General features: G+C 40.4%; 1 protein-coding gene and 1 long non-coding RNA gene across 2 annotated transcripts in view; both read right to left on the bottom strand.

The window, feature by feature from the left end:
• Positions 1–3,862: 3,862 nt before the first annotated feature.
• Positions 3,863–23,642, bottom strand: part of ntm (neurotrimin) — a gene marked incomplete at both ends in the record, with an annotated part of 103,084 nt that continues 83,304 nt past the window's right edge. Inside the window, 5 exons of the mRNA XM_083909948.1 lie at positions 3,863–3,966; positions 7,022–7,057; positions 8,566–8,717; positions 8,832–8,952; positions 10,242–10,370. Coding sequence (XP_083766074.1) covers positions 3,863–3,966; positions 7,022–7,057; positions 8,566–8,717; positions 8,832–8,952; positions 10,242–10,370 — 542 coding nt within the window. The remainder of the gene's footprint in view (positions 3,967–7,021; positions 7,058–8,565; positions 8,718–8,831; positions 8,953–10,241; positions 10,371–23,642) is intronic.
• LOC310944233 lies at positions 18,370–19,286 on the bottom strand. The gene is made up of 3 exons (XR_014593127.1): positions 19,176–19,286; positions 18,507–18,612; positions 18,370–18,424 (listed from the first exon to the last, which is right to left on the bottom strand). It is a non-coding gene; the product is annotated as an uncharacterized lncRNA (long non-coding RNA).

The following is a 23,642-nucleotide window of genomic DNA, read 5'->3' as shown; positions in this document are numbered from 1 at the left end:
CATCCACAGTTGGATCACAGCTCTCTGTCATGATAAGCACAAACAGAGACTCTTTTGACATTTTTGTGTTTATCAAGGTATAGGCAGTTGCTGGAATAGTGACTTTTTTCATGGCGACATGACCTGTGCACACTTTGTCAAAACTGCTCCATGATTGGTCACAATTCCTACAATTCCGACTGCGTGAGGCGCAGGAGTCTAGATTGATTATTTACATTTTTGCTGAAAGATTAGCGTGGGATTATCAATCAGTAACAGCAAAAAAAAATCGGTTAATTATTATGTCAATCAAGACTAAAGATGAGAGACTAAGGCATAGTTGGCTGTAGCAAGCTGTAGGCTGATTGTAGGCCAGATATATCACTGGTCAGATATATTTTTTAATACATGCACTGTGTTTCAGAACACATCTCTGATGATTTTACGTTACACGGAAGCACAGGATTTCAAGATTTTCCCCCCACGTGCCTCGTCTTCTTACATGTATGCAACAGCAGGGATTTCAGATCAAGGAAAATGAAGATGATAAGGCCGGAACTTTTGGAAAATGTGATCAGGCGTGGGTTTCCAGCAGCGATCTGACAGGTGCTGACTGTTCTCCGTCTCCACTGCGCAGGCAGAAGATGTCGCGCTCAGATCGCAGATCAGACCGCGGTGCTCTCTGCCTCTCTCAACTGCCTCTTCGGCTCAGCACGCCACATGTTCCCGTCTGTGACCACAACTCATCGCATTGGATAAACAACATTGTTATTTTGGTTTTCGACTGTGGCGGGGGTTCATTTTTAATGATGTGTCTAAATTGTGGAATATTAATGTGCTCCGTTTTTAGTTTGAAGTCGGTCCCGATTCTCAATCGCTGCCATAGTGACCATGTGGCAGAGCTGTTATTTGAGTGGATTGTTAGGTGAAATCAGTCGGCTTATACGACCATCTTCACATCCGTGGTTCTGTATGAAAAAAACCCCCAGTTTTTGATTTCCGTGCGATTCTAGAAATCCAAAACATGTTATATTATGCCAGCAGCCCTGCTGGTTCTTACAAATCCATACTTAAATGTTTTGCTCGTACTAGTGTGCTTGACTCAGGGTAAAAAAAAAAACAACTGAGTCTTTATTGCATTCAAAATAAGAAAAAGAAAACTCACAATATCTAAGGACAATGCAATAAACGGCATATTCAATATACGGTTGCCTACAGTGCCCTATCAGAAAACCTGTGGAGAGCAGCTGTGCACGTATACCGACTAAATCTGTGTGGTAAATCATGGGTTTCGCTGTCATAACAGTGCACAAAGAAACACTGTCAACGCCATATCTCAGTTACTTTAAAGTGGTAGTTAATCACGCCGCTGAGCTGCTCAGAGGTAGTAAAAAATGAAAATGGAAAGACTCTACACGGGGGAGAAACGTACGCAAGAAAAGGTATCGCGTACCCCAGGTCGTTGCTACTTGACAACAAACCCAGATGTCCACAGGGCGTGGTCAGACGAGCGCAAACGCGGTTAATCATGTGAACAAAAAGGACTGGGACGAAAGAGACGAGAAGAATCAGTCAAGATATATCCTCTGAGCCAGGACGGAGCAATTACCATGTCATATCCGAGCATCTCTGTGCTGGAGATGAATGACCATCTGCAGTGTCTGTCTCTCTCTTTGTCTTGTGTGTGAAAAGAAAAAGTGGGATAAGCCAGATCGGATTCAGCTCGCGATTACCCTGATCAATTCCTTTTTGATTTGGATATTGGCTCTTTTCATTTTCCACACCAACGGGCGCACGGATGACGGACCACAGAATCAGAAGAAAGTCGTGAAGACTTTTTTCCTTTGAAAGACGATAAGGTGAGATTGCATGTGTCCGTAAACAGGGAAAACAAGCCGTCGCCATGGTAGCAGTTGCATGTTAGGGGCTCAGGTCAATGTCTGTCAGGTTTGGGTTGGATTTGGACAGGAAAAGTGTTGCCCAACCAATGTTTCTTATGAGGCCACGAAGCCACAAATCCCTTCACTGGGCTTTACAATCTGCACACATAGTGACATCCTTTGAGCCTTGGTTCAACTAAGAAACAACCCCCCCACCCCAACCCCTCAACAACAAAAAAAACAAACAAACAAACCCACAACCTTTTTAACAAGGGGGAAAAAATATCCTCAGTAAGAGCCACAATGAAAGGATCCCTCTTCCATGACAGACACGCTATAGTTGGCAGGGGGCGTGAGTGCTGTCTGGCAAATGGTGTGAATCACTCACCGACACCAAGCATGCTGCTTTTTATCTCTTTCTGTTGTGTTGTGTTGTGAGAGAGTTACCGGTTGTTGCATAAAATCCTCACGGTCACAGCGAAATAAGGAAACAGAGGTTTTGTTGTTTTTACGGCCTCTATAGTATAAAACGGAGAGGTTTCCTCATATATCCTGGTTGTTTTTTTTTTTTTCATAATGCAAGCTATACATCAAGCGGTAAGAGCAGCTGTAGCCTTTTTTTTTCCTCCGACGTCTGATCAATCAAGGTTATTGCAATCGGCTCACGTACTATACTGTACGACTGCAATGTTTTGTTTTTCACTTCTCTAGAAAAAGCTGGAATTGTCATAGTCATGGAGACGTGTCACAGCCAAGACCTACACACTGTACATTTTGGTTTAAAGGTATCAATCATTTTAGATTATTGTCGCCCCCCAGATTAGAGCCAAACACAACTTTTCCTTGTAATATGACAGAAAAGGAGATGAGAAAACAGATGTATGGTGCTGTATAAACGTCATCATTCTTTGGGGTTGGGGGGGGTCACTGGCGCCTAAATACATGCAGAGTTGTTTATTTTCTGTTGACATGGTTGTACCGAGTGGTCCCTGACCTTCCACTGCTGCGTTGAAACATGAAACACGGAGCATTTTCTCAAATCAGTGTGTAAAAATTGCAGGATATTCAAAGAAGTAGCAACAGCATTTGTAAAATTTGCATTACTCAAGTCGCACACGTCGACTCGCCCTCCTAATTAATTACTTTGTTATGACATAATTATTCTTGACAACATTATTGTGTACAACTGTACTGGTAAAGAAATGAAAAAAAATAAAATAAAAAATACAACAAAGACATTGAACTATGGTATTTGTCCTAAATAATTACAGCTTCATATTTACCCTTCTCAAACATTTCGATATTAAAACAAAACTGGACGAATAAAATAAAATTAAACCTCAAATATTAGCATGTAACAACTGCAAGTATATCACGGGAATGCGGAGAACAAAAATACTTGAGGGTCAAAAACAATTTTGCTTTTCAACATCCAGACTGAATGATAATTATTATACATTAAAATATGATAATACCAGGCTTTCAGCCTCAGGGTAGCCTCAATCCCTTCTGTTCCACTGTCTCACTTTGACTTTGAGGTATTTAACATTCACCTCTCATACGTGCTGTAATTTTTTTTTTCTTCCTAGAGTTGGGATGAATATGCAATGTGGTTAAAAGTTAAGAAAAATCCAGTTTGAATAGCGTTTGCCTCATTTTTAAAAATCACACACTTTTTTTTTCCCTCCCAAAGAAAAACAGACAATCAAGAATAATATAATTTAGAGCGCGAGAGGGAAAAAAATATATATCAAACTCAATTCATGAAACACCTGTTACATCCTTTAAAAACGAAAAAAACAAACAAATCAAAACAAGCAAACCAAGCAAAAACATGTTATGTACTTAATCTCTATATCATTATCATTACATAACTTGGTACCTCATGCACCCACTGTGCATCATATTATGATTCTGGTTGGAAAAAAAACAAAAAAAACACAGACAACCTCACACACACACACACACACACACACACACAACCCATTCAAATCAAATACGCTTCAAAATCGAAGCAGCAGTGGCAGAAGCACTATGAAGAGGATCCAGGTGTGTGCGTGCACTCCCATTGCGCCGCCGCCACTGCCGTCCAGAACTGCTCTCGGTCCTGACAGCATGGAACGAGCGAGGAAGAAAAATAATACACTTTAACAATTAAGGATTTCATTTTCCTCTATCAATTAATGCTCTATCTGCTGAGACGGATAGCAAATGGAAATGATGTAATCCTTGTGAGGTGACTGCTTCACACTCTATTTTCAACATGATTAGCATTTGCAGTTGCATCACCGTGTCTGCAGATTAAGTGAATCTACCTTTATCATCATCACTTTCACTGGAGATAATCCTAAACGTTACGTTTAAGTCATTTTGATGCTATATGGAGCACCTCAAGGGTCTACCCTAGATACTTTGTTGTTTTCAATTTACGTTTGTGTCAGTGGCGGTTGCTGATCTCTGAAACGGGGGGGAAAGCTAATTTCTAGCCCAATTATTTACATTTAAATTCTTACATAAATTATGCAAACGAACAACTAGGAAAAGGAAATGTAATGGTCTATATCAGCGAGCAAATAACACACAAGGAGCAGCTATTCGCCTTCGACTTCCCTCCATACGTGACTGAGGCAGAAAAGGCTCCGCTGTCGTGTTTGTTTCTGTGTTTTCTGCTTCCGCCTTTCCGACAGTTCCTCCAATCATCATCCATTGACTCCAAGAGAAGCTGAGCTTCCCTGGAAGTATTGACGTTGCCTCATTTGGCCAACCACCTTCGAGCTCGGTTCATCATCCCTGACAAACAGCTGATTCTAAATTAATCTAATCGCTTTCTAGCACACGTTTAGTTGAATAACTTAGCATAACATACCTATTGTATGTCTTAAATGAGTCACTTCTGATTTTGTAAATGCTTTTCTGATTCTTTTACACTTTCATGACTGAGCATAACGCTCGGAATTGCTGTTTTCAAAGCAGATGTCGCTGAAAGTGGACGTGTATTAACGGCTGGTGGAGGCAGGTAAACCCACAGACATGAAACGGTCTTTGTTAGGATTCACATCAAATGACAATGATACAGCGGCTACAGTAGAAGCTTCCAGCAGGAGGCAGGAGGTGAACTTAGCGCCTGCGTACGAGTGTGACCATCAAAATGATGCGGTCTGCAACATCAAATGCGATGTGTGAAGTTTAATCAGATTAAAACTGGGCACAGCTCAGCATTTGAAATGTAATCTGTCCGTCACCGGGGCATTCTTAAAACCCAGACCCGGTCTATAAAGAGAGGATTTTCTTCAAACGGTTTGCTTTCGTCAGCTGAAACTGGGAGTCAGCAAATGTATGTTACTGCTCATGTTTTGGCAAATACAGTGAAACATTAGTGTTACTGGATACGTACTGGAGTATGAAGTGTTTATTTTTCTGACATTCGAAGCCCCAGTGTTTAACTCCTGTCATACCTCAGGTGAGCCTGTGGAGCTTTCAGAAAGTATCGCTCTATGACAGCTCTGCTTCCTCTAAAATGAAATAAATTGTCAAATGTGTCCTGTTGTGTTTACATTTCACGACTAAAAGTTCGCCGTAACACGAGCAACGATATGACTACTTTGTTAAGATCTTCTTCTCATTCATTGCCGTAGCTGCACGGCACATTAAAACCAACAGAAACAGCACAGAATAGACGTTTTTTTTCTCCCTCTAGAAAGTGAAAAACGGACAAATGTGGCAAAATAGTCACTTCCAGGGAAGCTCAGTGTCACTTTTTGATAAACCCTGGAGCTTATTCTGTCTCAGTCGCATGCAGATTTTGCGAGTGAAGTCTCAAAACAAATATTTATTTGCTCGGCACTAAAGCCCATTTCTGTTTGCACTGTACATATTATACAGTAAGTAAAAACGCTATTACAGCATTTCCAGTTGTTTCAGTTTAATATAATTATCACGTTCCAGTTTGTGTTCGTTTGCTCACTCATTTTGATCCCAACCCAACTTTTCTCTCGCCTTACTTATGATTCAGAGAACCCTAAAGTTTGCTGCTGTCTCACTTTAAATATGGAAACTATTAAAAATGGAGATGTCCAGTGTGCGACAATATTCAGGGAACAAATACTTCATCATTTTATAGGAGAGTAATAATGTACTGATGAGTGAGTGGCTGTTGAATTTAAGTACTGCCACATCCGCTTATTATGTGCTCAAATATTGTTGCTTCTCATGTTCATGAGGCAAACTCATTTGACACTTTTTTCCTGGGATGAGGAACGTTCCTTGTAAGTGAACGAACGCATTGTCTCTGGATTGAGGACAAATTTGAACTTTTTACTTTGAAGCTTGTCACACAGCGAACACTCATTTCCTTTGGATTTCCGCAAGTTCACCACAGTTTCCTTTGGGGCATCTATCCAATTACTCTGTCACAGTGGATTATCCCTAATCCTGCATATGGTTAATTAGAATAATGACATTCACTCACAGACACAATCAAAGCCATTAATACTTTTCTGTGCGTGTTAATGGCGTGAGTTTGTTTACACACAGGGCGTCGCAGCCAGAACTGACAAGGACACAGTCAATGATACGAGAGGTGAGGGTGTGCCTTTGTTCCACACGTTTTAAGGGTAATCTACACCACAGATCTACTATCTACGATCTACACAGGCAGATACGGGAGACACGTCGTCCTGCAGAGGCTTTTACACGCACTAATGAAATACAACACAAGCACAGACAACGACGATGAGAAAGAGTTAATACTTACATTGTGAAAAAAAAGGAGCATGCAAAAATCATCAAAATGAGGCCCATACCAAACAGAGAGGCAGGTTAGGTTTGCACACAAATGAAACATGATGAGAAGCACAGGCAACATTGACCATTTTCACAAAGATACAAATATGATCACACCACGGTGCAAACAAATCAATTCATAAATGTAACAGGAAAAGAAAAAGAACTCATTAAAGCAGCGCGGCGCTGATATGAGCCAAGCAATGATTTGTCTCCTCCTCGTCAAATAAAGGGGGGAGACAAATAAGAGTGACACTGCATCCCAACTTCCAGTTTGTGAAAATGGTAATGTTCATCATGTCCCAGCATGCAGTTAAGGGTTAGGGTTATTTTCAATCCACGACAGCTGAAAAGTGCACACGCTGGCGAGGAATACTAACCTTGCAATAGCGTTGAGCTAGTGGGTTCAATTACCACTACACCAGGGGGAAACACATGAAACAGAGCAATATGTCGGAAAACCGGTAACTTTAACACATCACTGGCAACACTTGTGAAAGGCAAGACAATTGCTGCTGGGCAGTTACATGCAAAAGAGAAGTCAAGTCTGTGTCAATGACCTGTTTTAATTCTCACTTAACATTGATGAAGAGATCGTCTGAAAGATGGAGTGTCACCTCGGGTTAGGCTATATGTTTTTAGTGGAATCTGAACGGCCTTTGGCATGTTACAGTAGAGTATCGGATGATGTCATTGATGTTGGTGCTATTTTATTCCGAAATTCAGCTTGGAAACATTTTATTAATGTGTAATATACCAACACTGTATCCCTTAAATTATGTACCCCACACAGCTAAAGAAATGATCTTGCTTGAGAAAAAGATTTTTGGGAAAATGACACTTTTTGTTGATATTTTAGTTCACAAGCGTGAGGAGGGGATGGTGCTTTCAACACTGTTTTTACACTATTATAATTGGTGTATCATCCATTTGTTGGTTTTTCAAAATAAAATGATGAAAAAAAAAAACCAACAGAAAACAAACGTTTCCTAATTCTTCCAGTTTAGATGTTTCCATCTAACACAAGTAACGTAACCTGAACGTGACCTGTGACATTTGTATGCTTTTTCCTGGAAGTAAGAGGGTCATTTCTGAAACCAGTACCTTGTTTTTATTTATTTTTGAAAACCGGAAATAGGACTGCTTGGTTTGGACCGTTCGATTAGAATTGACGTAAGTTAGGAGCGGCTGATTTGACCGTGGAAAGCCAAGTGACTGCTGACTTGACCGCCGTCATTTAAATGTTATAAATCATGGAAGTTCAAATCCGTGAATGGAATGATGATATTCTCTCTGTGGTCATGTCTTCCTGTTTCAGAGTGACCCTCCCATGTGCTCCCCTGTCATATTTCGTTTTATTTTGAAAAGCGGATGAACAAAACACATTATTATGAGGACATCCTGGTATGTTATCAAGTATGATCTTTTCTAAGACGTACCCAGGTGGCCTTTGCAGTCTAGTTGTGTGGGAACATAATTGTTTAAAGATAATGTTCATATGGTGCAACACTGTGTGCACAGGCTTGTAATACACGTGTGTGTGTGTGTGTGGGTGCAGCTGCTCCGGCATGAAACAGAAAAAAAATGCTTTAACATTTATCTATATGTGTGTGTGTTTCTAAAATATGCCAAACCTTTTTCCATTCCTACATCTTAAGTAGGGAACCAGTAGGGATTCAGCCAGCTCAGCCAGATGAATCGAATTTAATTAGTCACCATCTCTATAAAAGCGGCATACATTTCTCACACATTCACGATTTGAGCAGAATGTGCGAGGCCCCAGATTCGCTCTGTGTGTTGTAAAAATCATTCCCACATTTGTTTTAATTATTCATATATAATTATTATATGATAATTGATCTGCACAATCGGATACTTGGCAGACAAAGTAGTGCATTATGTGTGTCGTAACAGATGTGCTCACCATACAGAAGGAAGCTTGTGTTTGAGGTGCCCAGTTTGTTGATCGCAACGCAGCTGTAGTTGCCGTAGTCGCCGTCAGACACGTTAAAAAACGTCAGCTTGGAAAGTGACGGAGTGTTCACAATCTCCAGGCCGTCCAGGCCGTTGGAAATCCTGGAAAAGGGAGCAAAAGTCAATTATGATTTCTCTTCGTTATGTTTGCTTTACCATCTTGGTGTCTGCGTGAGTGGCAGCCGATCGATAATAATCGTCCGTAAAAGTTGCTACCTTCTGTCATCTTTGTACCACTCGAAGTCCGCCTCGGGCACTGCGTCAGCCTCACACTCCAGCACTCCTCTCTGGCCAAGGGTCACGCCAACATCTCTGCCCTCTAACACAGTCGGAGCATCTGTACACACACACACACACACACACTGTGTGATCAGGGCAACAAGGCAGCACAAGTCGAGTCAAGGAAATAAGGAGAAGGAGTTTTCCTCCTCCTCCTCCTCCTGTGTGTGATCTGCTCCGTGACCACAAGTTAACAAGAATTATGAGGTCAAATTATGTACAGTATTTATCAAACCTGTGAGATTGCACCGTGTCAGGACACAATGAGATGAAATTAACTTTTTTTAATGGGATACAATTCTTTCCCCTTCTCTCCGTGGCTTATTAATCATAGATACATTTTCCTTTCTCGATTGTTTGAACAAAGCCGAGAAGTCTAGACCTAAATATAGAAAGTCTCATATTTCTCTGTTATATATTTTATTAAGGTCCTTGAGTGCGTGACATTAAAGTCATTAACCTTCCTCGACGACCTCGCTTTCATTCGGTTTGCCGTGAATTTATTCATCCATTTATTTATTATTTAAATTCATTTCATTGGTACTTAATACATTCACAATGACATCTATCATCTTTGTATATGTCCTGCTTTTGTTGGGCCTTTACTGGTCGTTTTGAGCTTTCTCGCTGATCTTTGCTTTTACTTCATTATCAAATCACTCGGTGTGTTGATATGTTTTATTCTTTATTTCAGGCCTGATACCATGCTGCTGTAATTAATGTTTCCCTGGATGTTTAACCCTTTGAATGCCAGTTTGATGTTAACTTGATGTTAATATAAGTGTGTGTCAGTGTGTTTTTCCATTAAAAAAATCCCATTAGCATGATGTAATTGTAACTGGCATTTGAAGGGTTAAAATCCTGTTAATTATTCAATATGTGATAGTTTTGATCAGGACTGAAGTGGATGAAAAGATTTAACCCCAAAAAGCAGAAAGAAAAATATTAATCTGCGCTATTTTTATAGCAGTTTTGTGTGGACATTTGTTGTCATTTATGACTTAAGAGGGAAGCACATTTTAAATGTGATGCTACACACAAACTAATTATGCATCAAAGTCAATATTTTGGCTAATCTTAGACAAAATATTCATGACCGATTTAAGATATTTATGCAGAAAAAATATGAATCTGTAATGTTTTTATAGCAGTTTTTAGTAGTGGACATTTTTGTCCTCTAATAACTTAAGAGGGTAGTAAATTACGCCTGAGGGTTATATGGTAGTGAAGAGAAATCACTGATTTCCCACAGCCTACATATTCAACTTAAGTATTGCATTCTCTTATTGACTAATGGTAATAAATGTTGGCATGCAAGGTGTTCCATAAATTCAGCAGTGGACTCACAGCTGACGGTGATGTCCACAGTCTGAACATCTGCGTCGATGTCATTGATAGCTGTGCATTCGTACGTCCCCGCTCTCTGTCTGGAGATGGATGGGATTTCCAGGTACTCGTCATCTGATACCAGGTCCCCTGTGAAACACACACACGCACACACAGAGAGGAGGTGGTCATTCGGAGTTAATGCAATGACTCAACAGCTGTGGATCCTGATTGATGGTTTCGCACTCCGCGTACCAAGCTGCGTGACCTCTGGGAAAGTCATTGTCATGCAGGTGCGCGGCAGAGGAAGGGGGAAGGTGTTGATTATGGACATTTGCCATAATCATAATTATTTGATTGCTGCCAGTTCCATTGCAGCACTCTTTATTCATTATGTATTCTAGTGTCTTCCAAACAGTTTTTTGATGCACTACTATTCCTACAAAACTTGTAATTACAAACCTGGATCCAAATTTTTAAATCAAAGGCACGTTCAGGGGATTTACCGTACTGTGCTTTGGGCAATTCCAACTTTGTCGTCTGTCAAATTCTGCAATGATTGGAGTTTCACTAAAATTATCTGACTGGAAGTTGGTCTTCTATATTAGCAAGCTCATACCACACAACATGTGTATGTACTGCAACAATGACATTAATTAGGGGTTCCACTTCAGGTTTAATAGAGTCAGGATGACAGTTCTTTAAACTTTAAATAATTTTACTGTATGATCATTATAGCATTGCTAAAATAAGAAAATCTATTGGTAGCCAAAGACTTTTGCACAGTACTGAATGCTCTGCAGTCGATTTTAATCATTTTAACTGGGTTTATATGAAGAAACCAGCCAAACACGATTATAAAGCTGATGATGATAAACCATGCATGATCTTCCCAATCAGGTGTTTTTGTGCCTAAACCAAAAAGGCACAGCACTCCCTGTGCCAAAACATAACCTCATTCATAACCATAATTCCACCATTGATACCAAAGTGCCACAATCAGTAGAAACCAGTCATGTTGGCACGCACATCTGTGGTTTAGAAACATTAGCTCAAAGATGAGATGAAACATAGATATTAGACAATTTGTAAGTGTATTTTTGGAAGTTGGGCTCCAACTACAACACAGAACTCCAGTGATCGAAGCGACATCAGTCACAGACCTTGTTAAGTCTTTGTCGCCATCTCGACGGGAAGACTTTCACACATCTGCAAGCGTCAAAACGCACACCAGTAAATATCACGCGACATTCTGTGTCCGACTCCGACGAGCCCCCCTCTTGTTTCCTTCGACAGTTACAAAGATGGCTTCTTGAGCTAACTGACATTTCTCTGAGGATGTTACAGCGCACTGGTGATTAGTGCTTTGTTCTGCCCTCACTCATCTTGTTTTGACTCTCATACTCTCGTCTTCTTTGTGTGTCTCTCAAGCTCAACTGCCGAGAATATGATTCGGGGGAGGGAGGAAGGAAGGGGCTGCTACTACTACTACTTCTTCTATCAATCTGATACACTTGACAGAGTCCCTTAATACAGCACTCAAAGTAAAGAACAAAAGACATAATTGACTTCAAGCCTCCTCCCAAGATGCTGCTAGGTGACAGTAATATATTGCACATGGATTCACTTTGCTGGATTTAGGCATATTGCTGAATTGCACCTGGGAAGGTTGTTATGGAAAGGAAACCCTCAATGACACCCTGACGAGGAGTATCAGGAGGACTTGTATAGGTGGGTACTGTGTTTTCTTCTTCTCCTCAGGAGACGCAGCATTTTGCCAATAGAGACCACAGTGTCAGTTAAAGAGAGACACTGTAATCCTCTGAGGAGAGTTAATCAAGACGAGGCTGTCAGCTGACGCGCATTCTCAGAATACCCTGCATCAAGCCTCTCGGTTTTATGGCCGCGAACGGCATAAACAGCTGTCCTCCGGATTGACGTGCAGGAATCAACGTTTCTCCATAATTAATGGATGAAACACAACCAACTTGACAACAGCTGTAGCGACGCCATAAGTCTCACGCATGTTTAGCAACGTTGAGCCCGATATTGTAGATTATAAATAACGTAATCTTGTCACCGCCGAAGCCTTGGGGGGTTTTCAAAAGTGTGCCGTAGTGTGTCGGACAACAGCGATAACAGCAACGTGTGCTTTTATTCAACACAATACCGTAATGTAAAGCTCAAGATGATTAATTAAACCCTACACACTGCCCACACACTGTAAACACCAAACGAGAGTTTCAGCGAACAGAGTTTTGATTGAACTGTCAAACGAGTCTCCGTGCCAATGTTTTTATGTGCATTCGCTCCGAGGCTCGCCGTCAAAACCTACGCCTTATCATGATCATATTGTTTTCTTCTTGTGCACACAATGCTCCGACACCTTCGCCATCATCCAGGAGTGGCATCATGTGTAAATCACACTTAGGTTCCCAACCCCCCGTCTTCCTCTCCAAATGGGTAGGTACTCTGAATGCTGAGGCACATTCACATCAGGAGGATGATGTCTGGGACGTTCAAGTGAAGAATGGTGGATTTTACTTGAATATGCAAGAGGACAGGACACTCACTCTGTTCTCAAATGGGCTTGGTTGGAAATTATCCAGGCTTTAAGAACCCTTCTGGTGCCAGATCTCAGTGTGGCTGTTGTTGTATGTTGTTGGTTGGTCTTACTGAGCCTTTTCCTGTGCTGCTGCTTCCATCAGACTACTAGAATGTGCCAAAGAAGCTTCTCTTTCTGTGCATAAAGCGAGAACAAACGCCGTCACGGCTGAAACACCGAGTTCACAGGGCACTTCACTATCCGAGACGTGAGGAATGCACAAGAACTCCTCATTATAGCATTTTTCCTCATTTTATTGGCCATGTGTTCGCAGAGAACAAGAAAATAAGATGACAGCATAATTGCTGACATATTACGTTTTTTGGTTTCTGTAATTCTACAAGTGGAGGAGGAGATGGCTTGAAGTCATTTCCAAGCCTTTGTAGGAGAATTTGTGATGAAGTCTTTAGTGAGATAGCGATGTGTCCTGCACTGCTGCTAAGGTGACACGGCAGGACACCGGGGAACTGCACATGGAAAGTTAGTGAGGAGAAAAATGCAAAGAGAGTGGGGGGGATATCTCAGGAGAGGCCAGAGAAGGAATAGGTATCCTTGCCGTGTCCCTGAAATACAATCCTCAAAACTCAGGGCAAAGAAGAAAATGGGGTTGAAAATGAAAAAAAAAAGAAGATATATTTGGACAGGAGACTAGATGCTTGAGGGATATAGGCTTTCAAAGAGAGGGGGCAAGGCAATGTGATAAGGTAGGGTTTAAATGGATAAAACCAAACTTTGGGGAGAAGAAGGAATCATAGCAGAATAATAGGCTCAGAGCTGTTAGCAGAAACACACACACACGGGAGAGTGGAACAGAGATGCTATACTACTATTGTCTTGGGTGAAAGCTAGTTGGAGTGAAATGTGTTAAAAGATGAAGGAACACGTTCTTTGTTTGCGGCGGTGAAAGAAAAAAACACAAGGACAGGGATTGTGGCTTTAACTCACTGACAAACGGCGTTACCTCACGAGCAGGGAGGACTGTGGAGTTCTGGCTCTTGATAAGATAAGTGGACTTGTGCCGGTTTCATGGATATATTTGCGGTGTGTGATGGCTGCAGCACCGATTGGTTGTGTCTGTTCACTGTGTCTGCTGTAGAGGTATGCTGTGGGGTTTTGCCTTTGAAAATCATAAAAAAAAAAAAATCTATGTTTATATACTCCAGGCTTCTCAGTAATAAAAACCACGCATCTGTTAGTCCTGAAAATATTTAACAATAAAGCTTTTTCGAGACAGGAAAACAAGGGGAATGGAATCAGGGAATCGAAACACGACAGTGCTTTCACTTTGAAATTGTGTTTGTGATGTATATGACAGACGCAGACGCTGAATTCGTGGAGATTCAATATCATTTTCACTGTCTATTTCTATTCAGTAAAACGAGCATGACTCGCAGTAAAAAACGGAGACTGACTTTTAAAAGCATATGACTCTTTAAGTTAGTCGTACAAATTAAGCTTTAATCCGTGCCTCTTTTGGCACAGCCGAGCAACACGATAGCTATTTTTCCCACCGATTGTTACCCTTTGGCGTATGGAATTTTCAAAATGTGTCACACTGCCTTTGAAGTATTATCCTTCTCGAAGGAAAAAAAAAAAAAACATAAAAGGGACGAGCAGAACCATAGCTTCACACTATGTCTCGGGGTTCTAACACATTACAATAAGGCAGCTCTATGTCTATTGAAGAGGGTTTGCCGGCAAAGAGAATGTGTTGTGACAGTACAGCTTAGATATGACCCCGGCAATAGCGTGCATACTTATGAGAGTACAAAGAATATGAAAAGCGTGGCTGCCTCTAATCTCTCTGTCCACAAGTCCTTTTGTATCTAGGTTAGAGTATCGACGAAGCAGCTGCGTGCGAGAGAACTCTTTAAAGTTCAGACAAATAATTGTTTTATACTGTATATTTGAATTTGAAACAAATACAGTCCCCCTTAGGTAAGGTATTTAGTTACTTTAGTTTAGTTTGTAAAATAGCCTGGACGATAAATCACTGGAGTCTCGCGTCATTAATAAAACAAACACAAGAAGCTTATTATTATATTATTATTTTTAAGGGTTAGCATCTGTTAACTAAGGGAAAGCAGATGGAGGTAGCAGGTTTCTAAATCTCCCACGCGGCATTAATGAATTAGTAAAAAAAAGAAAGAAAAAAAAAGGGGAATAAATAATGAAATAATACAAATTCCAAATATAACATTCCCACGGTTCAACTAAACTTTGTTTCTAACATATCACAGATAACGCCTTTTTCTAACTGGGAGAAAGAAAGTTTGGTGGCTTTAATTAACAAATCTCAGACGATTTGTTGTCTTGTTGTGAAATTGGAGACATCGCATTTGTATCTGCTTCTAAATCTGACAGCGAGAATTTAATTGAAAAGGCGGGTTCCGAGACGAGGTAACTTTGTGGACTGGATTGTGGCGTTTATCAGCATCACTGAAAACCTTCTGCGAAATAATGCCAATGATGATTTGAAGTGAGATGGTGATTTTTTTTTCTTTCCCCCCAAAAGCTGCCCATCACTGTCTTAAAGTACTGGGCTCTTTGTGTTCACGGTCCATCAGTACAAGTGGAAAGTTTAGACCTTTGTTGTTGTTAATTTCTTCGGGTAAGACGATGTCTTCAGATGTCCTCAAGAAAAAAGTTATCAAGGTGAGATGCAGTTTTTGAAATCTAGTTGTATGTCTCTTTTATTTTAACCTTGTGGAGTGCGTCTGATGTGGCAAGGAGTGGGCGACATTACTTATCCACATACTGTATATATATGAATGTATCATATGGTGAATTTAAAATAATGCTGTACCACTTTTCCTTTGAGGGACACAGGAAAAATACAACTAAGAAGTTGACCAATTGTCTCACGGACACTACTTTTGCACGACTGTATATCTCTGAACAATATTTGTAGAGCTCTTTCAATCAAAGTGCTTTTCAATTATAATCACCAAATCACACCAATAAGAAGGTGCCATCCATCCCATTTACAATTTTATAGGTAAGTAATATCACCTTGAAGTCTGCTCTGGTTTCAACAGGCAGCCAATTAAGAGCAGCCAGAACAGGAGTGATATGAACAATGGCACACGTGTTCATTTTTTTAATACAACCGCTAATTAAAAAAAATATAATATATTATATTTGAACCTACCGATACCAAGAACTTCAAATTAAATTTCCTTGGCAACCCAGCCACGTGTAAATCTGAATAACATCCATTGTTTGTTCCCAAGGTAGAATTCCGTCTTGTGCATGCTCCTGTGCACTGTGTGGGTGTCGGCCGACCACCTAGGCTGATAAACTTTGCAGTCAGGCTGCACGGTCTCTGGAAGACACTACGGATCACTTCTGATCCGCCACAAGCCCCCTAAAGCCATCTATCTATCAAAGGTGAGGGGGGGGGAGATGGGTCACGGCTGTGTGAGAGGCCCCTGCCTCAGCGTGAAATCATCAGTCTTCACACACAGGCATGCACACACACACACGCGCAGGGTCTTTATTTTTTCCAGTCTTTTTTAACACCCCAGAGTGCTTGAAATAGCAGGGCATGCACACAATGGCCCCGGGGCTGGAGCAGAGTTTCTCTGCAGCAGGGAGATACTGGAACATAAGTTTGGACTTCTGCAAGTACTGGGACATTTTCTGCTCCGGTGCTCTCTCTCTCCTTCCCTCTCTGAGCACAGTGACAATTTTGTATTTTACAAGACTCCTTGAATCAAATCTTCAGCTGAACACCGGACATGAAACTGACAAGGATGTGATGACCAAAGAATAACAACTGGAATTCAGCTGCAAGTAAACACTTGAGGTGAAAAATAACAAAATGAGGCACCCTTTCGCCTCAAACCATAGAAGGTTGTAAAAGCTAAAGAGGAGGTAAGAATATGCTACAAAGAAAAAAATACCATAGTTGCAAAACAAATACATTGGAATGAAGGTCTATGGGAAAATGAGCCGGCTTCTCACTTGATTTTTATGTAATGTCAGTAAATATTTTCCTTAATAGTTAATGGTCTTTTCTTCAACAGCACATGATGTCAACTTGGTAAATTATTCGTAATATGAATGTTTTATTTCAGTTACATTCATATGAGTGGACACCGGTGTGTCAGACAGCTGTGGCGCTTTTCCACTAGCTCCGGGCTACACGGCACTGAGCGACACGACACGAAACGGCACGGTTTAGTTGTGTTTCCACTACAGAGAACGTACCTTCTCAACGTGGGCGTGGTTATCACAACACGGCTGCAACCCGGCTGCGCGAAACTGCTATGACGTCTTATACGCGAGACACACACGCACATAAACAATGACGGACGTGGACTCGTTCTGTTGCTCGGTCTGTGGCATTTGTTCACACACAGAAGAGAAGATCGCCAGAAAAAGCTACAGGCGGCAAGAAGAAATATTGTGGAGGAGTACAGAGAAGTTTGGGAAGTCATACATCATGAAACTGAAGATGAGATGTTACGAGACGACGAGTGAGGGTAAGCTAATATAGTTGCTATCGCTAACTAGCTCATATACAGTACTGTGCAGAAACGATGTTGTTTTTTTGAGTATGTAATACTCACGCATGTCTTGAACCAGAAACATTAATTAAGGTTCCACTCGAGTATTAACAGAGTTGTGTTATTGTTCAAGTGTAAGGGTCGATCACACTAAATACTGGACACCTGTAGAGGATGTTTTTTTTAAAACAACAAAAAACTGCATACATATATTCTGATTGTGTTCCAGTAAAGTGAAATAGAAATAATGATTCCTCTATTGTCATTATAGCAACAATCTAATGGTGGCCTCAGACTTCTACAAAGTACTGTACAATTGTACAGCGTAGTAATGACCGAAAGCAATCTCTATTTTTGGTATTCTGGTATTAACGTAAGCATGCTGCCTGTGTGTTTCAGATGGTTCTGTCACTCCTGAAAAGGAATGACTGTGAAGTCCAGCTGGTGAAATCCATGGTGGTGATGACCTGCTGTGCTCTGCATAACCTGTGTGAAAATCATGGTGAGACCTATGACACTGAATGAGATGCACACACAGCAGCTACAGTGGTTAAACCTGTGGTGGCAGTGGCACAGGGTGTAGAGGATGGCAGAGATGTAGGTGAGGGCCTGATGTGTCACTTGTTGTGAATTTGTAAAATGCTTTATTATTGTACTGTTTTTCACTGAATTACAAATAAAAGTTTGTACTTTCTGCAGAGATGTCTCCTTTTGTCTGTATACGTTTTGTTTGTAAAGGCTGCCACAATTAAAAGAAAAGAAATACGCATGACGTAATCACATAAGTCACATTGTTGTTTATTCAAACAAAAAAACACAGCAAACCAAAGTTAAATTGCACAGCAAATCAAATAAACTGTACATAGGTGGTGGAGTCTTAGGACAGGAGGGAGGAAATAGGTCACATGCTCCTGCCACCTATTGCCTGGACAAGCTGCCCAATCACTCAAAGGAATGCGTGGTTGAACGCAGCACTCCCGTGGTGTGGCGGTTACGTTGTGTCCGGTTCCACTTCTGCTACTGAACATCTTCCACCTGAAGCTCTGCGAGGACAGCTGTGTGCTTCTTTTTCTCTTCCCTACATAACACTATAGAGAAGAGAAAAGGGGTTATTAATCAAACCATTAAGGAAATACACAAATGCTGTAAATCATGTTTATTATTTCTTACCAGTTGCACAGATCTGTGGTCTGTGGCGAAGTTGGTGCCCCCGATAACGAAGCAGCTGATGGCTCTGCTGGGGTGGATGAACACTCCTCACATATGGAATGGGATTCTTGAACAAAAGAAGTGTATACATACGCTGTAATTACACGCATAACAATATATATATATTCAGCCACAGACTGAAACACCCTAAATGAAGGAGCTTTATCATTATTATTATCCTTTATTCCTCCCTGCAGCTGTTAGCTCTCAGTAGACAACATATAACCACGCTCCTCATCCCATGTGCAATATACTGTCTTTTTGCAAAAGTGTAATATAGACATATAATATCCGATGCTCATTCTCTGTCTATAATGTAAATATAGAACCCATACTGTATATTCTGGTCTAGTCTGTTTTAACACGCAAAGACAAAACGTTACACGGTAGTAAGTCTAATTCATGACTTGTACAAATCTGGTTTCTTTTACAGGTTTACGTAATGTTTTGTTGTAGGTTGAGCACCTAATAGCGACATTGCTAACTAGCTAGCCAACTACGTTGTCTCGTGTAAACAGACGGACAGAGATTACCGACACACATGATGTTACTTTTATAATGTCTTGTTTAAGCGAGTTTATTCTCAGCAGTAGTTAAACGTTGCTCTCAGGCTGAAAATAAAAAACTTACCGTTGGCGTGTGCAGAGTTATTGGAGTTGCTGTGTTACGCCGTGAGCGGACATCGACTCCCGGCAAGACCTGCTCGTTACGGGCGGCTCCGTCCAGCTCTCTGTATTTTGTCGTCTCCGACTAAACACAGGACAGTCTGGACCTCGTCGTTGGACCATGGAGTGTTCTTATGCAGAGTCGCCATGTCCAAGTATTTGCGCGCTACTATTTTTTGAAAAATGGTGAAATAGACTCCTGCATCCTGTATTTTATGTCGCGCTCATGACGCACCCAGTGACGACACTTCTGGCCAATCAGTTACCGGCAGTTTTGACCAATCAGCGCATAGTACCTGCGCATAGTACCGGCACCACTGAATGGAACCTCACCACCGCAGGTACTAAAAATAGTGCCGAGTTCCAGGTACTACGCTAGTGGAAACACTCGCTAAACCGTGTCGTGTAGTGTAGTGCCGTTTAAAGTCGGGCCGGTGGAAAAGCGCCACTGGTGTGGTCTATAGGTGCCTGGTTCCAGGTGAACTCCAGGTGATCTGTGAAGTCCCTTTTTTAACAATGTCAAAATGGAACTGGCCAAATTAAGAATCTCATACGAGAGAAATCAATGCCGGGTTCTCAAGACGACACTCGTATTGAAATTTGTCATTCCGTGCTACAAATCAAAGCCACGAAACATCGTTGAATTGAAGTCGTGTGCCGGTGCCTGTGAATAAATCCAGACAAAAAGGAGATAAGCATAAAGCAAGCAGTCACTGCATCTATTTTGATCACGACGAGCGGAGAGATGATGAGCACAGAATAGAGGATGTCTTAGAGCATGGAAAAATAGTTTGTTTTACATTCGGATCCTCAATGAGGTTGGTGTTGCATAAAAGCTCAGGCGCACACACAGCAGCTATCTCAGGGCACACACACACACAGTAGAGATCGGGGTCTGTGATCTGAAGTGGTTGTGTAAGAGATTAGTTTTAAGGCTTTTTACTTTATTGGACGGCACACACCATGAAAAAACATGAAAGATGAGCGCTAGAGAGAAGGAGAGAGAGAGAGAATGATTTAAATTAAACCGCTGATATCACAGCCCAGGGATGGTAAGTCACTGTGGCACCCATTATAATTATTGGCGCTTATAGTTCACATTCATCACACATTCCTCAAAGGTCCCATATAAGCCCACCTATATATATGTATAACATGAATACTGCAGTATTCATATCAAGAATATTATATAAATATATAAGAGCCATGTGACTTAGTTAACATAATTTTGACAAGCTGGTCTCCCAGTGGATGTGTCATAATTAACATTTTCTAATGTAATCTGGTATTGTGAAACATTGGTCCTGGAAAGAGGACGGCTTGGTCGTGGTGTGAACACTTTATGAGAAAGCAGTTGATCAAAGTTCTAGGCCAAATTTAATTATTATTCATGATATTTTGGTCAGGGTTGTAAAAAGTTGTGATCTTTTCATGGACTTAATCAGGTGCTTTTGTGCCTAAACATAACCAAAGGCTATTATCTGTACTATTACTTGATTATTAATAGATTACTAAATTAACTGTCAACTATTTAGACAATCGATTAAAGTGATTTTTGAAGGATTTAAACCAGTTTCAGCATCCTAAATGTCAATATGTTCTAGTTTCTTTGCTCCGTAGAACAAATAAATCATTCAAACCGAGTCATTTTGTATTAAACAAGACGTTTGAGAACATCACTAATACCGAGTTTGAGAAAGAATTATCAATATTTTTCAACATTTTCTAACAGTTTATGTACCAAACTATTACTTAAATAATCGAGAAAATAATCTGGATTATGGAAATAATTGTTAGCTGCAGCCCTAAGTGTGATCTTAATCTAAGTTCACTATACCAGTGTCTGAAGTATACGTGAAGAAGTGGAGGATGATGATATCTTTCTGGGAATAAATCTGCCTCCTGTGAAAAGTAGTTACACCGCAGTATTTGAACGTTAATGGTGATAATGGTGTTATTTGGAGAGCTCAATATTTTCTTAGGTGCTCCTTGGTATAAAATGTGTGAGCACCACTGATCTAGAATATACCCCAGCCTCAACCTAACAACATTTATGACCTTGAAATAGTCATCATTAGTGTATCATGTGCCACAAGTGGTTGAAACACTATTAGGTTGATATTCATCCGTATAGATATGTAAATATGGAATGTTATTTTGGTCCAGGAACATTATCACAATAACAACATGGTCACTGTGTTGACTGAAAAAAAAATTACTGTGTAATTTGGATCGTGGGTGACTCAGGTTCCACAAGTCCCACATCAAAATGTATTTATAGGCAATTATAATAGACTGCACCTTTATGAGGCCTGGGGGGAAAAAAACAAAAAAAACCTCAGCTCCTGTTGTTCACATCAGAGCAGGAAGTTAAGGCAGCAATGAAACGAGCTGTTGGATTCAGTTAATGAGATTTCACAGCAATAGTTCCCAGAGATAGGCAAGTGGTTCAGTCCCACGCCTCAGAAACACGTGCTAGCCCAGGCCCTGGGCCACGGCACGGCAATCAACTCTATCAGACCTTTTCTCCCCACTGTCTAGCTCGCTAATTCACTATGCACCTAATTAAAGATAAAAATTACAAAGCTATTGATTGGCTGGTTCAAGAGTAAACGCTAATGAGACAGCTTTTCCTAATTAGACATTGTGTTTTCGAGCAGTCATGTAGTCATCATGCTGCAATGAGTGAGTCATTTTCACCAGACTTGATGTGTTTTTGCGTCTAATAGATATATTTAAATGACGTCGCCTTGCAAGGCCACTTGTCGTCAATTATTTTTAATAACAGCGAGAGCCGCTACCCTCCCGCTGTTCAGCACAGCTATTACATTTTCTGGTAATGTATTGTTCATTTGCAAAAAAAGTGTGAACATCTTACTGACAGCAGTAATAATAATAAAAAAAAGAAAAAAGGGCCAGCAGGTCACTGATCCACTTCTGAGATAATTGATTAGGTCCTTGAGAAATACAAGTGTGGGTCAAAGTTCACTCAACCTCCTTCCTACACAGAGAGCAGAAAGTGTTTTATTACTAAATAATGGACATATAGTTGAGTTATAAGGACGCTACCTATAAAAATACTTGGGTTTTCACCAAGTAGCCACCATATATAGGGTTTAATAAATAATACAGTGGGTAGCATATTCAATACATTGCATCACCATATGCTTAAAAACTTGAACAATTAAATTTTAAATATGTTTTATACTGTTCAAATTTCAAATTTAACTACAGTGTTTTTCTCAATAAAACTTTTCTATTTGTCTTAATTTTAAATTGTTAATACACTAGTTTAACATGCAGTAAATTGTAAATAACTGCCAGATATTGAGAGTTAGTCTGGATAAATGGGCAAAAGCACTTACTCACAGGACATTTCCTGGCCCTTTTATGGTTAAAAATAAGCAGACGGGTTAGGGTTTTGAGACTCAGGTGTTAAAGTTTTAAGACTGATAAAAACAATATCTTCAAGATGCCAAATAGTTTTTGTATGTGAGCATTATGTGATCTTGTCCTTTGGTTAACAATTTCAAAATAGTTAATCTGTGAGTCCAAGTGAACATTTGTGCAGACTTCTAAAGTATGCTCTCTAAGATTCTTAAAATGTAATCAACTGCATATATATGTATACACGATACATATACATATATATGTATACACAATACATATACATATATATATATATATATATATATGTATATATATATATATGTATATATATATATATATATATATATATATATATACATATACATATACATATACATATACATATATATATACACACAGTGTTTAACTAGTCTTAATGACCACTCAAATCACATTTCACAGTATATTGTGCTGTTGTGATTCAGTCACACATCACGCACTCAAACTGCTGGCATAGCCATCAGGGGCAATTTGGGGCTCCGTGTCTCGCCCATGGACATTTTAAGGATAAAAAAAAAAAGAGCTGCGAACTTCTGCCCTCTAATTAGTGGACAACCTATTCCACCTCCTGAGCCAGCACCGCCTCAGGAAACGCTAAAAAGTATAGGAAAAATTATTTCCCATTCATTACTAAAGTGGAGCAGGTCAGAGAAAGTGAGTGGAGAAGATGGTCAATGCACGGAAGGCTACAAAGTTGCTAGAAAGTGCTGGTGAATGGCCAAACCGTCCCGTTGGTCATAAAGAAAAGACATTAAAACAACCCTTCCAATCTACCCAAGTCCATTCTTACAGCTGCCGTATGAGTATACAAAGGAATGTGATAATAACGCGCACAAACATTTTGCAATGCATCACACAGCGAGATCAATAACACACTGAACCCTAACACCAAAGCACATCAGTAGTTAATCAGGTTGCCTGTGTCAGGCAGCACAGTAATGCCCTTTAGCAGAAACTCTCTGCACCTAGACTTAGCAATATTATCCAACACGCTCACATGCGG

This window comes from Microchirus variegatus (assembly GCF_963457635.1).
Source record: "Microchirus variegatus genome assembly, chromosome: 2".
NCBI classification, from domain to species: domain Eukaryota; kingdom Metazoa; phylum Chordata; class Actinopteri; order Pleuronectiformes; family Soleidae; genus Microchirus; species Microchirus variegatus.
The sequence above is the reverse complement of the archived record's forward strand: the minus strand, read 5'-3'. Positions and strand labels throughout refer to the sequence as shown.